Raw genomic sequence first — 16,017 nt, forward strand, 5'->3', positions numbered from 1 at the left:
AAGCCTACAGTAAATAACAATACATGTTATTGAAGCTGTGTTGCACTCATGATGCATTCTTTTGTACTCGATATCCTTTTAAGAGCAGTTCACAAAAAAAAAATGAGACACATTTAATGTTCTATCAATGTTACTTGTTTCGTTCCTTACCTTTTCCCCATCTCTGGGGTATTTCGGTGTTGCGTGAATGGTCACATTCCTGGGTGGAACTTGATCACCAAAGGAAATGAAATACAAAAGAAGTATGTTATTACTTTTGTCGTAAGACAGCGACAACAAAGCGACACATTGTTTGTTTTTTTTTAAGATGAAACAGTAGGTTCTTCACAGTATGTACTGTGCCTTACTCTAGCCGAGAGTAATTTCTGTGGCCTTGGATCTTGAAAATAATTAATGATAAAGAATTAATATTCCGATCAGATTAAGTTATGTACTTAGAATGAAAGTAAAAATCGACCTGGAAATAAGTATAACTAATTAAGTTTACTGTTACTGCTTATCAAGATTAGAATGCATTGTTTCATTAGTTCCTAGATACTTTCGGCCGTAATTCCATTTACAGACGTTTTGTTTTCCGTATTCATAAACCACGTGGTTTAGGTTTTGACAACCAATATGTCCATTGTTGCATATATGGGTATGAATATATATAGAAAATGTTTACGTTGCATATTGAAAACTCATTACATCTTATTGATAAAAAAACATGCCCATACATATGAGAAATTTAATATTTCGATCTAATACCGTACACTCGCATTATTAAGTCGATTCTTTTTTAAACTATGGGTAATAGAAAAATGATTCAGGGAAGAACACTTTTTAAATTATTATTGAAAATGTAGTATTTTTGATGAGCCAGCAATAAATATTTTTCTACACCATACAACGTTTGACTTTACTGTTTGTAGGAGTCACAGTCACATATGTTTGCCTGCAGACACACATCCTGGAAACAATAGCTTAAAATGTTCATAACATTTCACAAATTACGCTTCAACTAAACGCAATATTTGAATGAGAAGCGAGATTTACGATAAGCAGATTTACGGATTCAAACCATTGAGAATCCTAGAGTTCGTTTCTCCGAATTCTTCTGGATAATATGTCACTCACGAATATTTTTACTCATTTTTTTCCAGATAAAAGCTGTTTGTTTAGCAGCCCTGATAAAGTTTGTTCATGCACACCAAAGAAGTGAAAACTGGGACTTGCAGCAACTTTAGGTGGTTTGTTTGTATGTTTGTATCTGATATTCGCGCCAAGTTACACATGTTCTACCTGATCTAGTCGTCCCTAATTTTCAGTTTATAAATAAAGGGAAAGCAGCCAATAAACACTACCCACCGCCAATTCTTGGGCTACTCTAGCCGAATAGTGAGGTTTGATCCACGACAGCATTCTGCTGAGCACAATTTTCCTGCAACAGAACATGAATAATCGACCCTCAAGTTTACAGTCTGGTAATCTAACCACTAGGATATGTCCTGACCACTTTGTTGGTTAACACATCCCAAAACATATGTTCCAAATAATATAGTTACTATCACAATAACATATGAGCACGATTTTCCTGCAACAGAACGTGAATAATCGACCCTCAAGTTTACAGTCTGGTAATCTAACCACTAGGACATGACCTGACCACTTTGTTGGTTAATACATCCCAAAAAACATGTTCCAAATAATATAGTTACTATCACAATAACATATGAGCACGATTTTCCTCCCACAGAACGTGAATAATCGACCCTCAAGTTTACAGTCTGGTAATCTAACCACTAGGACATGACCTGACCACTTTGTTGGTTAATACATCCCAAAAAATATGTTCCAAATAATATAGTTACTATCACAATAACATATTCTTATATACAAGAATATGAAGAACTGAGACATTCGAAATTTTCAGTAAGCGACTCAAACACATTATATTTATATGCTTTCCGAATAGATAACACTTAGTATGTTCCAAATAATATAGTTACTATCACAATAACATATTCTTATATACAAGAATATGGAGGGCTGAGACATTCGAAATTTTCAGTAAGCGACTCAAACACATTATTGTTTATATGCTTTCCGAATAGATATTTTAAAATAATTCTTTGTTTATTTAATTTTGCGCTAAGCTACTCGGCGACTATCTGCGCTAGTCGCTTTTAGTAAAGAAGCGATTGACTAGAGGGAAGGCGGCGAGTTAACCCCCACCTCACCTTTAGCTCGTGAGCTACTTATTTCCAATGAATAGTAGGATTGACCTTCTCATTATAAAGCCACCACAGTTGCAAGGACGAACATGTTCGGTGATGGGATTCGAACTCGCAATATGTACCACCAGGTCTTGTCAGGTCATGATGATGAACTAGTGTTATTTTGAATATATTAAAGTATAAAATACAATCAAACCTCGTATTATTAAAGTCACGAATCTTACCTTTCGGTTGCTCTTTTAAGTATTATAAGAAGTGCCAATCAATTCTAGTTTTCCAAGATGTATATATATATGGATGTTCCACTTTTCTGTTTATATATTTGCTAGTCCTCAGGGAAAATCATGTTCAAATCCTTTACTTATCAATACTTACAATTGACGGATAATTGAATGCGAGCGATGAGAGGGTTAACAGTGGCAGAATTAGAGGCTTCACATCGATAAACTGCGCCGTTGTCTTCCCGTCTTGCTTTGATCATCAGTTCGCTAGAAATACCGCTTCCAGTAATACGAGACTGAGTGCTGATCTGAGACACAAATTAGAGTAAAATTCTGTTTTAAGCTCCATGAGACGAAAACTATCAATTTATGCTCTGACATTTCATCGATTTTATATAACTTACAAAAAAGTAAGGGCTATTGATTGTGAAGAAAATAAATGTTCATAACCTATACAAAAATATGCCGCTAGTATGGAGCTCTATGGCTTTTATTCTACGCATGTGATTTATTAATAGGAAGCATCTGAATGAACCAGAAAAGAAACTGAACAAAAACTGCTATATGCATACATGTTCGTACTAGAAGCTTCTGAATTACATAAAGTGTAAAAGTTCTTAGGATACTGTTTCTTTTATGGATTGTTTTGAACGATATAACATATTTTCTTCATTAAATAATAAAATAGTGGATTGTTATAGAGCAAATAAACTATCAAAATATACGTAATGTGTTACTCCTCTATTCAAAATTTGTAGGAAACATGAAAATACATTTGTACGTCCTTTGAAATTATTACTCTTACATATTATGTAGAGAGTATTGTGTATATTAACTCACAAACAAAGGTTCATGAACATAGAACTATATTTCAGTAAGTCCCTTAAGGGACGATAAACAACTATTGTATATTTGAATATCGGACATTTTTATCGTATACAGAGAAGTAAAGCAATTTGAAACCGGTCACGTGGCACTAAGCACTTCAAGAGAAGAAAAAGGTACCAAGGGAAAAACACAATTGGTAGGTTGATTTTTTTTCTTTTTTTACTATATGTAACCATGAAAAACAGTCCATAAAAAATTCAACCATGCAGTTTTTATGCTTGGCTAGAGTTTCAAGAAAATAACAAAGTCTACTACGATAACGTATAATGGTGCAGATTATGGATAAGGGGATGAAAAATAGAGTCAAATTACCCCCATTTTGCATTGAGGAATATTTAAGTGACATCAACTGACTCTCGCTATATATATCAGGCCGTGCAAGTGAGTTCATAATCTTTATAAATGTGAATACCATTGGTTAAAAGAAAATAGTTTCATAAGCGCATTTTGTATAAAATTTTGAGTTTGCTGTAACTTCGATTTCAACTTTAAGTAATGCATATAATTTTCGGTCTTGATATTCTGAAATGATTAAGCAAACCTTAAGACACATACATCAGTTAGGCTAGTTTTCCACATCATGATGGATTGAATGTCATGTGATGTACTTTTACACGTAAATTGAAACTTAATGAATACAATAAAAAAAAACCCTACCTTTCTCTCTCCACGAAACCACTGTAGACTAGCTGGAGGGTTACCTCCAAGCGAAATACAGTTAAACCTCTGAATGTCTCCTACCAAAATAGGGTTTCCTTCCTCATACTCAAGAATGGCTGGTGGATCAGGTGGATCTGTTACAGTAATACGCATCTTAACTTTTATTGGAAAACAGACAACAATCTGTGTAATTTTACAGTAGATAAATGTTAAAATTACAGTCGTTCTGAGGAACAAGTCCAGTTTGTTTCATGAAGAAAATTAATGTAATATTTCAATGAGGTTTTGCTACGTATATTTACGTATTAAACTTTGAAGAAGAAAGTTAGTTACGGTATACAAAACTAAGAGAATGTTGAAGTTAGCCGTCATCTACTCCACACACACATACGACAATTGTTCATACGCTCCAAGACATCATTCTAATAACATTTTCTTCTCTCATCGATTTGATATCTATTTTGATATTGTTTTAAAATAGTTTGTTTGTTTTCAATTTCACGCAAAGCTACACGAGCGCTATCTGTGCTAGCCGTCCATAATTTAGCAGTGTAAGACTAGAGGGAAGGTAGCTAATCATCACCAACTCATGGGCTACTCTTTTACCACTTTTTAAAAGCGGGATTGAGCGTAATATTATAACGCCCCCACGGCTAAAAGGGCGAGCATATTTAGTGGTATGGGGATTCGAACTCGCGACCCTCAGATTGCAACTCAAGCGCTCCAACCAACTGGCCATGCCGGCCATTTTAAGAAAGATAATTGTTTGTTTGTAATTAAGTACAAAGCTACACAATGGACTATCTGTGCTCTGCCCACCATGGGTATCGAAACCCGGTTTCTAGCATTCTAAGTCCGTAGACATACCGCTGTGCTACTGGAGGGGAAGATAAAAAACTATATTCTCTATTTAAGAAAATGTGCAAACATTTATTTTATGTCTCTAAATATTAATTTTTCTAAGTAAAAAAGAATGACAGTCAATAAATTGATAAATTTGACGCTATTTTGTGTACTTGTAAATTATATTTATAGTTCAAACTGCCAATATAACAAAGAAAACTTTTTAAAATTCCTAAAAATTTGTGTAGTATGTTTTAGAAGTGTGTGAAAAATAACCGTTGTTTTAAAAAAAATTGTGAATTTTTTAATAAAAGAAACCTTTTTGTTCCATAGGTCAAACCTCAGTTTAGTATATATATATATATTTGTATATTATTTTTGTTAAAGATTAATACTGTTAATTTCCACCAGAAATAAAATTGGTGACAGTGGAACTTCAAATCCAAGAATAAAATGTTATCATTTCTTTCTATTACCAAAAATAGGGGAGCCAAAATACCGTCCAAAGAAACAAAACCATGAACTAGACACAAATTAAAAGCAATATAGAAATACGAATATTCAAGTTAAAACTTCAGTTATGCGTGCTTCTGTTGAACCACATAGGTTTTTTTTTTGCATGAAGAACAATCTTGTAACCACCAAAGTAGATACTGAATGTATAAATACACTGCAAATATATGTATATTAACTTTGTTGATTAATTTACATAAAAGGCCTCAGAAAAGAAAAAAAAAAGAAAAGAATCAAACCGGAGATTAGAAAAAATGCCTTTTAAAACATTAAAATAATTTATTATAACCAAAACTTTGATATATAATAAATCAAAAATGACATAGAAGAACCAAAAAAAAAAAAACTACTCACGTGTACTGGAATAGCATAAACGGAATTAAGAAAAAAGTATACAGCCCAGCCTTTCGCATGCACCCCTTTATATGAACAAGATGCATTTTTTTAAGTGCTTTTTTTGTTTTGTTATTGATGATTGATAGTATCAAGATAGAATTTTCTCGAAAGAATGTTATCGTCTTATTCAAAGTTAAGATAAGAATATCTAGTTATCAAGATGTCCTCGAAAAAACAACAAATTTTACTGGTGTTTAGAAAATATTATAACAAAAGATTAATGTCAGGAAAAACTGAAAATACATATATATAACATATCTATAAAATATAATGTGTGTATGTTTAGACTTACTGCATAGAATAAAATATTTTTATTTACATTTCTGACACTAATTAATGATACTAAAAAATTAGAACAAAAAATATTTGTTTGTTTGATGAATTTCGTATAAAATACTCCAGGAGTATCAAACCACCGGCCGCCAACTTTTCGTCTGCTCTTTACCAACTAATAGTGGGATTAGTTGTCATATTGTAACGCCCTTACGGCTGAAAGGGCGAAATTGTTCGGTGAAAGGTAGAAAGAAAAAGATAAATCACAGCATGACATACACCGAAAACCCAAGTCCTTTTGGAAGCTTAACCTTTCTTTTTCAAGATTGAATACCGAAAATTTGATATATTCAATATAACTAATAATTCCATCATTTTAATCTATAAAGATATCATTGTAATGTATTAAAACTGTGATCCAGCTGCTACTAATATAGTACAGAGGGTTAACAGTAATTTATGGAAAGCTATTTGCATATGCTACTCCAGTAGTATGTTTCTGCACGTGAGAACCGTTATGCCAACACAGGGTTCACGACAACTTACAGATTATTCGACAATTCAATATACCACGTCTATACGTATGATTCGATGATTGTGTCACAGTCTTCCCAAGGATAAATGTTCTTATAACAAAAGTGTTAAACGATGTGCATACAAAGGGCAGAACATTTTACGAAGTCTTCAATCCTCTCCATAAAAAAAAAGTTGAATAGGAAAGTCTAGGTTCTGAAACACTCGTCAGGCTAATTTTGTATAATGTTATTATCCGTAAAATGGGGGTTATTGAACGAAACAGATCCCCCCCCCAAAAAAAAGTGATGAAGTTAGGTATATGTGTTAGTATTATTAACACGGTAACAAACAAAGGACTTATAAGTGCTAGTATTATTAACATGGTAACAAACAAAGAACTTATAAGTGCTAGTATTAATAACATGGTAACAAACAAAGGACTTATAAGTGCTAGTATTATTATCACGGTAACAAAGAAAGGACTCATAAGTATTAGTATTATTAACACGGTAACAAACAAAACTTATAAGTGCTAGTATTAATAACACGGTAACAAACAAAGGACTTATAAGTGCTAGTATTGTTAACACGGTAACAAAGAAAGGACTTTAAGTTTACGCTAAAGTTCATAGACTTCTAAACATACCTTGAAGTTAAAATTTGTAGTCGTGAGAAAAAAAAAAGACGATGGAATGGACTTTTGTGGTTTTGGTCTATTTACATGATCTTGTAAGCCGACATCCATGTACGGTGAGGGGAGTGAAAGTTTGTATGATTTGTGGTCTCGCCATCTTTCGTAGAAGGTTAATTCAATGAAAATTGCACTATGAGGTAATAATGTGTAATCGTAGCCATATGAATGAGTACTATCGATGCAGGAAGTAGTTTGAAGGCTGTTGAACATCGTTATTTTAAAAAAGTGTGAATGAGAAAATATTATAGATTCTAATACTTAGAAACTGTTTAAGTGTTAATAAAAGACATTTCTATCGGAGTAGGTGTTAGTTGTAAGACTAAATCAAATAACAAACGAATATTTTGAATGTTTTAGACCTAATACGATAGTTTAACGTGAATGATCAGAAGTTAGATAAAATAAACTAGTTAACTAGTAAATTTTAAAAAGTTTGGAAATCGTTTGAAAAAAAACAAAACAGTTCGTATTTAAACGAATATGGGAATAGCGAGTAAGCAACGTTACTTCTTATGTATTTGATAAGACCTTAAAATTATTTTCACCTCAGTATCTTCTGATGCTTGTAGCTTCGTGTCTGTACGATTATATAAAAAGACACACGATAGTGTGTCGTGCGGCAAAAACAACTTGCTCTAGGACATATTGTGTATCTTTAACAGGACTGATAGTTTAGCAATTTTCCACCTTCTGTATCTCGAATTCTGGTAACCAAAATATCACATATTTTCAGTGTATGTGCTATACTGGACTCTTACTTCACACACCAAATTTCAAGGTGTTATATATATATGTTCTTATATAATTAAGAAATACCAGAAATGTAACATCTCCAATTTTGATTACGTTAGCTGGGACTCGTATTTTGTTTTACCTACATCATGCCCCAAGTTGAACAAAAAACGCGGTCTGGCTAACTAATGAATAAATATTTGTTGTAAAATTCGTGTTACTGCTATAACTGTAGCTACCACTTTAACCGCCAATTTTCATTTCATTCCTTTAAGTTGCACTCTCAATCACTTTTGGCCGCACCTTTTTTCTTTTTATACCTAAGGTGTTTTTGATTCGATATATATATATATATATGTATATAGAAACAAACTGTAAAATTAAATATATTCACACCTTTCTATCATCCATTGTCCGAGTAGACTTCGCAGATTGTTGTATAGAAAGACAAGTTATAACAATTGCGAATTTTATTTCGTCACCCTCCAGTGGTTCAGTGTTAAGTCTATTGGCTTACAAGACTATAAATCGGGTTTAGATACCCGTAATGAGCAAGCACAGATACCCTATTGTGTAGCTTTGTGTTTAATAACAAACCAAACCAACTTTTTTCGTTCTATATTGTGTATCAACAAAGAAAGAACATTCGTATAACAATTATATATAAAAAACAATGAACTTATATAGAGAAAAATATTAAATTTGATTAATTATGTTTGTAAATAATAACTTGTTATGGAAATATGGGCAGGAATAATCAAATATCTATGCATTTGAAATGGATAAAAGTGCAAACAAAATCTGTAGCAAGTGAAAATTAGTTACTAAAATATTGGAGATTTTAATATCTTGATAATCATGTCACACAATGATATTATCAAAATACAAGAATTACATTGCTATTAGTGACTAATTATGTAATATGATTGTGTGAGTCACTAATAGCAATGCAATTCTTATTTTATTTCTTTTTATATTAAAATATGTCTAAGATTGCATAATAGTTGTCGTTTCTGTTAGTTTACCCATCTGGCTGAGAGGGTGGTTTTGCATTAATGAATAGAATTCAAACCCATTTGTGTATAACTGATTGTGTACGGAATATATTTCCCATTCCTTTATCGATGTTTAAAATCCATCATTTAATGTATTCAGAACATGTCTGTGTGTACTGGTACTTGGATTGTTACACTTACACGAAAATGCTTTCATTTTGTTATGTTAAATACGTTTTATACGTTAGAACTGGTTTGTGGTATTTGTAGAAGTACGTTAACATCAGGTTATTTTCTGATCACCAAAAACCTGAACATCTCGGAGGAATAAAAAGAGGGGCAAGTTAGGTTAGTTTTGAATTGTTCCACCTTTTATCAGTAACCATCAGAAACGGGCAAGCCAAATCTGGCTTCTTCTGGTAGCCGACTGCAATGTTCATGTATAGTGTTTGAAGTTCCTTTTATCTACCACGTATAACCTATCTTTTGTTAGAAATTTGAAGGATATCGAACATTGAATCTAGCAAGTTATTATCCCATACTGCTTAATGGATAATATGTTTGAACTAATGTTGGGGGATTTTTTTTTTCTTATCACAACAATTTGCAGCACGAATATACCCCAAACCCCAAGTCCGAGAACCTCCTGTTGTTTGCGGGCCTACCCTTCAACTCTGTAGTCAGTCTTTGGCTTAACACCAGTAATCAATTTTCTATGGACTCTTGGTAATGTTTGTATTTAGCGTCCATAAATGATAAAATCGTTACATACAACCTATATAAAAATTAATGTTAAATTTCCCATAGATTGAAAAACAATATAAGCTTTGTTAAATACTAACATGCTTCTGAATTTGTAGTTATTTAGACGAAATGTCCCACTGGCGTGAGTCACTTATCGTGAACCATCCAAAATCATTTGTTTTCTAGTCACAAGGCACTCATCTTTGTTGATACGAAGCTACACAACGAGCTATTGGTGTTCTTCCCTCTGCATGTATAGAAACCCGATTTTTAGCGCTATAAGTCCTCAGACTTATCACTGAGCCACCGGGTTTTATATTTGGGATTAAAGATTTGAATACCTAAATGATTAATAAATGGCACCTATTTTTATTAAGATTTCTTGGGCAGTGGCTCCTGCAGTTAAGGCATAACACAAATCTTTTTTTTATGAACTTCTGGCTAGAAATGTTTAAAACGAAACCTGAGAATTATGTGTTTAAGACATCGAACGAAACTCTCGTTTGAAATAATGCACTGTAAACACATTTGAAATGTTACATCCGAATGGCTATAATCCAAGCCTTGTCAAATAACATACGTTTAAATATAATAAAAGCAAATCGTGATAGTCCATAATATCTCGTAGATCCAACTAATATAAGAGTAATAAATGAACGACATATGGAAGATGTTTTTTAACCTGCAATGATAAATATATGGACCTCATGATAACTGCATTATTCATCCCCACATCTAGTGATTATTCCGTGATATGGTTACTAATTTTTTTTTCCACTTTCAGAACTGCACGATGCTTCATGTTATGACTATTCCATGATGAGGTAATTATATTATTCATTCCCACATCTGCACGATGTTTAATATAGAAAACATTCGGTTACACTTCTCTGATGAGATAGGATTTTTTTTTCTACGGACGATGTTTGTTTCCATTATTTAACAATGTGAAATAGAATATGCCAAATCAGGAAGCTTAACGTAAGCTTACAAATAAACCTAATAAAGATACACGAGGAACATATACGAAGAAAAGCGTTTCTGCTAATCCCACATTTATATTTTTCAAAATGTTTTCAATATTCATGGATTTGCGCTTACTAAAAAAAAAAAAAAATATGTGATTGTCACATCAAGCGGTAGCGACGAAACGTTTAGATATATTTATTCTATAAGACTGTTATATAGATATTGATATTTTTGGCGGGAAATAGTGAGCAGCGTTCTGACACTCTAGTGATAATGTTAGCATTTCCTTTCGCCTGTTGAAGTATCAATCTAGAAATGAGAAGTTATAAATATCTACTTCACTGGTGATCTTTGTAAAAAATGTCGTTAACATTAAATTTCTCGTTGTAGGAGTATAGCTACTATAACTCCTGTCCACTCTCATGTTTGGAACCGAACGTGGTAACGAAATATTATCATATATATTGAAACCCAGTCTCCACCGAAGTTGCTAAGACGCTGTTATTGTCAGCATTCTGATCTATATACAAAAATGATCGCAATAACGTGAGTCACGGCTTTATTTTTGAGAGAGCTCACTCATATCACATGCGTGATCTGTCAGAATAAGTGGAAATACTTGAAAATTAATTCAACTCACGGGAAGACATTATATATTAGAGACGAGAAAAGGGTATTATTGCTAGGTCGAACACGTATTTTTTTTTACAACGTATGCTTTTAGATTTGATAATATTTTCAATTTTTTTTAAATCTTTGAATATCTGTTTTCTTAACGGCGGTTAGTTATCTAAAGCTATATGTAGTGTATCATGTTGAATACCTATTGTTGAATACCTATTTCACCACTTCGTTCATTGATTATTACACGTGTATATATTTTTCGTGTGCTATTATGTACCTAATGTATTTGGTAACATTAATCCCGGAAAACAAAATTATAGAAATAAGCTCTTATTGTTTCAACCAACTTACTAAGATAAGATAGTATTTTAACTTCCTACTTAACAGTTAGATATTATATGACAGATATATTGTAAGTATTATTTAGCGTTGTAAATTGTAATACGATTTTTGAGAAGTAAGGCAGTAGGAGTATTCCAAAATATTTATTGATTACAAAAAACTATAACACATTCTTAAGTATTAAACCGTTTTTCTTACATGAAACTTTTATTTGCAAACTTCCATTGGTGTAGCCAATGCCTTCATCTCCTGCTCGACAGACTACAGTCTTGGAATCCGCATCCTAAACCACCAATAAAATCATAGTTTACGAAATTCATATCAAGTAACTTTTGTGTGCTATTTTCCAAACTATTAATTAACGATTTACACAATTAAGAATTGGAAAATATTCTGAAAGTTACATATGTAAATACATCAAATACATCTCATAATTAATGATGACTACAGTGAAGTACAATTAGTTGCCCAGAAAATACGTATTTGAACTATGATGCCTAAGTAGTGTTAGACATTGTTTGAGTTAAAGCACAAAGTTACACAGTAGGTTATCTTAAATATGTTTATTGCAGGAATCTAACTCCGATCTTTAGCATTATAAGCCCTAACACATACCTCTTATCAGCGATTGGCTGTTAGAAGTTCTTAAAACAAGTGTAAGGAACCAATAAACAAGGTGTTTAAAATCTCATTCATATTCTTACAACAAGAATGGATGAACGTTCTCACAACATGTTGCCGTTAATAGGTACAATCCGAATCTTTATATATTTTTCATTGGGAAGTGTGATAGAGATATCCAATACCATTAATTCAGAAAAACTATATTGGGAAAAACTGCTTTTTAGGGGGGTTATCAAGTGTGCTTGTTCTGAGTGATGCATTAAATAATGAGGAAATAAATGTTACGTTTTGCAGCGTTACACATGCATCTAAGGTTACTGCCAGTTTCATATATTAGGCACGAAATAAATAAATATACCATTGTCACAGTTTCCTGGTACCTTCAACGTTAGCTTTTTCCCTCCCCACAGTGGCTCAGCCTTAAGTTTGAGGACTTATAACGCTAAACTTCGAAGCTTGATCCCTGCAGTAGGCACAAAGCAGATAGTCTAATGTGATACTTTGCCTTTAAAATAAAACAAGTAAAGAAAAACCTTACAATTTAAATAGAAGAAATATTGGCAAGCTAAGCAAAGATAGTTCATTGAAAATCTGAAAGAAAAATGTTTTTTCACATTTTTGTTCTTTCAAGAGTTGGAGAATTTACCTGCCTGGTGAGGGAGATGGTGATCTTTGACTTGGTGACCCAACCATCAATAGTTTTTGTTGTGTACTCTTCTTCTCCAACAATATACCTGCCATTTACTCGCCACCTAACGTTGGGTGCCGGGTTGCTAGGTGACGTGGTACAGGTGACAGTAATAACATCTCCTCTCCTAGCTTCTGGTGGTCCAGTTACGTAAACTCCTTCTGGTGGATCTGGAAAGAATTTAGGACAACAGTGCTGGTTGAGGTTAATTGTGTCGATATGCTTGCTACAGAAGCATGCCTTAGCTAGAGATAATTTAAATTTGTAATTAAAATTCATGGAAATACTCACTTATTGAAATGAATCTAATTACCTGATGTTAAATTTGTAAAATTCTTATGTCACTTTCATATAACACTTTATAGAATGTATAGAACTTGTGAAATGATTTGTTATTATTAGTAGTTTATTTGTTTGTAGTTAAGCAAGATACAGAATGGGCTATTTGTGCTGTGCCCATTATAGGTATCGAAATATAAAATCAGTATCCAGTTAAATGACACAGCACAGCTTCAAAACTAATTAACGTAAATAAAATAAGGATGAACCGCGATTATAATACGATTCACAATACCAGAGACTTAGAAATTTTAAAGTTCTTAACAATGACAGTTCAAAGTTTTCTCTTGGAGGAATTTTCGTTTTTACAGTGGATGATTGTAATACCAGGCATAATTAAATATTTCGCTCCTAATAACAACCAATACTGTTACCCATAGAGCATAAGATGCACAACATAACTTTTACCTCACTGACCTCCTTGAATATTTATACTTATGTTCACAGATTAATTATCAATTAATTCCTAGGCCAGGCCACGACTGATGCACTAAGTTTCTTCGTCATTAATAATCACACAGAAAGTGTCACAAACAGCAAAATCTATAAATAAACAACGCTAAATGGGCACTAAAGTAATACTAAGAAACCATATTAATAACATGGTTTAGTTCACCCAAAACAAAAGCAACTTAATATCGTTTTTAAATACACAAAATAATTTCTCATAATTATCCACCAAACGTTTTACCTGCATTTCAAATATGACACAAACTCAATCACATTACTAGAGAACGTAACTTTTATTATTGTACGATTGAATAGTATAATGGAACAATATAATAAATCCTGATGGCAATGAGCCATCGATGAAGTATCAAGAAATTAAAGTCGATAAAATGGTCACTCCTGTATATTACCAGTTTTAACCTTCTGCCATAAGGCAGAATGCTATGTAACTATTGTTCAAGTGACCCTTTGAATGAACACAAATGGATGATCAAAGCTTAATTTTACTTTTGAACAACTTTGATTTAAGGTAAGCATATTGATTTTTTTTTTACAAAGAGGATATTTCAGAAAATTTCAATTTATTGATTTCAAACAACGAGAAATTCTATACAGCCGAATACGAAATAAAAGAAACATACTTTAAGTTCACTGATTTTTTATAACATTACCTTACGGTGTAAGGCTTAGGGTAAGACGTGTCCCGCTGTTGTGGGGTCATCTTACCCTAGGGTAATGATCTATATTTCATCTATAAGCTTCATCCCCACATTGGTACCTACGTCCATTACCCTAGAAAATGTGCATGGTCTTCCCAATCTATGCTGAGAGCATTTTTATATGAAGACCCAAATGATTTAAATGCAACTGCTCAATTCAGTAGTTATATTCACTTGCAGTTACTGTTTTATGGGATCGGTTTACCTTATCTTGGGGGGGGGGTCATTTTGTCCATCTTTTCAGATACAACGGCCCCAACCACATGAAGTATATTTTTTTCAATACATAAAATACTTCTATGTTCAATCTTTGTTTTAACTATGAATGACATTTATAATAATAATACAGGCTCATTTAAAAATATTTTGATTTTCATGACATTCATCTTAATTGGCGAAAACGGCATTCAAACTTAGATGGTCATTTTACCCATTTTCCAATATTCTAAATTTTGCAAAAGTATTTGGCAATGCCAAGCCTATTTTGGGCCGCAGCACATCAAAAACCGTATGTTCGATGCAAATGAATCGGTGGTAAGAGTGTCATTAAACGTTACTTTCCTTGGGCGTAGACAACACGTACTTTGCTACCAACATCCTTGCTGAATTGAATACTCATTTGCGGCATTAAGATTGAAAACTTGAGTTGACTTTCTATTTTCACCTTTATCTCTGGAAGTCAACCTGAGATCATATACCAAGTGTCATCGAAACTGACAAAATAGCAGCTCTTCTTTTTATATATAAACAAAAAAAAAGAAATTATTTGAAAATATGATTATGGCTTTGCTGAATTAAGTTCAATATAAACGTAAACATAAACGTGAAATTCACCTATTCTGTAGGAGCCTTGTACAGATATATTTTTAACACTAGATTTCAGTAAACAATTCTATTTATAGACAACGGACGTTTGTTTGTTTATAGTTAAGCACAAAGCTACATAAAGGGCTATCTATGCTCTGACCACCACGGGTATCGAAACCCGATTTATAGTGTTGTAAATTCACAGACATACTGCTGTGTCACTGGGGGTGGAGGGAGGGCAGATAATGGACAAGAAGCGTTTAAAAGTTTGAAATGAATCCATATTTCTCCTTATTCTTTCATTAAAAATACATATCGGAGTCTTTTGTTTGTCATTTATATTAAGATATTTGAAAATAATTCTGCGTGTGCTGGAAATCTTACTTGTAATTAAAATGTGTAACGAGTAAAGGAACTTACATTGGACGGATATGGTTATTGATGCGGACAATGGCTTTGTTACAACGCTGCTACTAGCTTCACACCGATAAGTGACGTTGTTGTCGCTTGCTGTTGCCGTGAAGGTCAGAATGCTTGCAGCCATGCTGTTATTATAGTTGTAGTTACCATTCAGAGACGTATTAAACCGAAACCAACGTAGCTGGGCAGGTGGATTTCCTCCTTCGGAAACGCACGTTAAAGAAACAATATCACCTTTCGTTATTACGTCTTTTCTCGTATACCCAGTTATTACAGGCGTTTCGGGTGGATCTGAGAAAATAAAAATAATTCCGATTATGTGATGTTATGTATATTTTTATGAA

General features: G+C 33.0%; 1 protein-coding gene across 1 annotated transcript in view; it reads right to left on the minus strand.

Moving 5' to 3' along the window:
- Positions 1-16,017, minus strand: part of LOC111084557 (nephrin-like) — a 137,616-nt gene that overhangs the window by 36,886 nt on the left and 84,713 nt on the right. The window contains exons 7-12 of the mRNA XM_022381239.1: positions 15,674-15,964; positions 12,897-13,108; positions 11,825-11,909; positions 3,983-4,119; positions 2,592-2,745; positions 151-209 (exon numbers count right to left, since the gene is read on the minus strand). Coding sequence (XP_022236947.1) covers positions 151-209; positions 2,592-2,745; positions 3,983-4,119; positions 11,825-11,909; positions 12,897-13,108; positions 15,674-15,964 — 938 coding nt within the window. The remainder of the gene's footprint in view (positions 1-150; positions 210-2,591; positions 2,746-3,982; positions 4,120-11,824; positions 11,910-12,896; positions 13,109-15,673; positions 15,965-16,017) is intronic.

Source organism: Limulus polyphemus, unplaced genomic scaffold, assembly GCF_000517525.1.
Source record: "Limulus polyphemus unplaced genomic scaffold, Limulus_polyphemus-2.1.2 Scaffold154, whole genome shotgun sequence".
Taxonomy (NCBI): domain Eukaryota; kingdom Metazoa; phylum Arthropoda; class Merostomata; order Xiphosura; family Limulidae; genus Limulus; species Limulus polyphemus.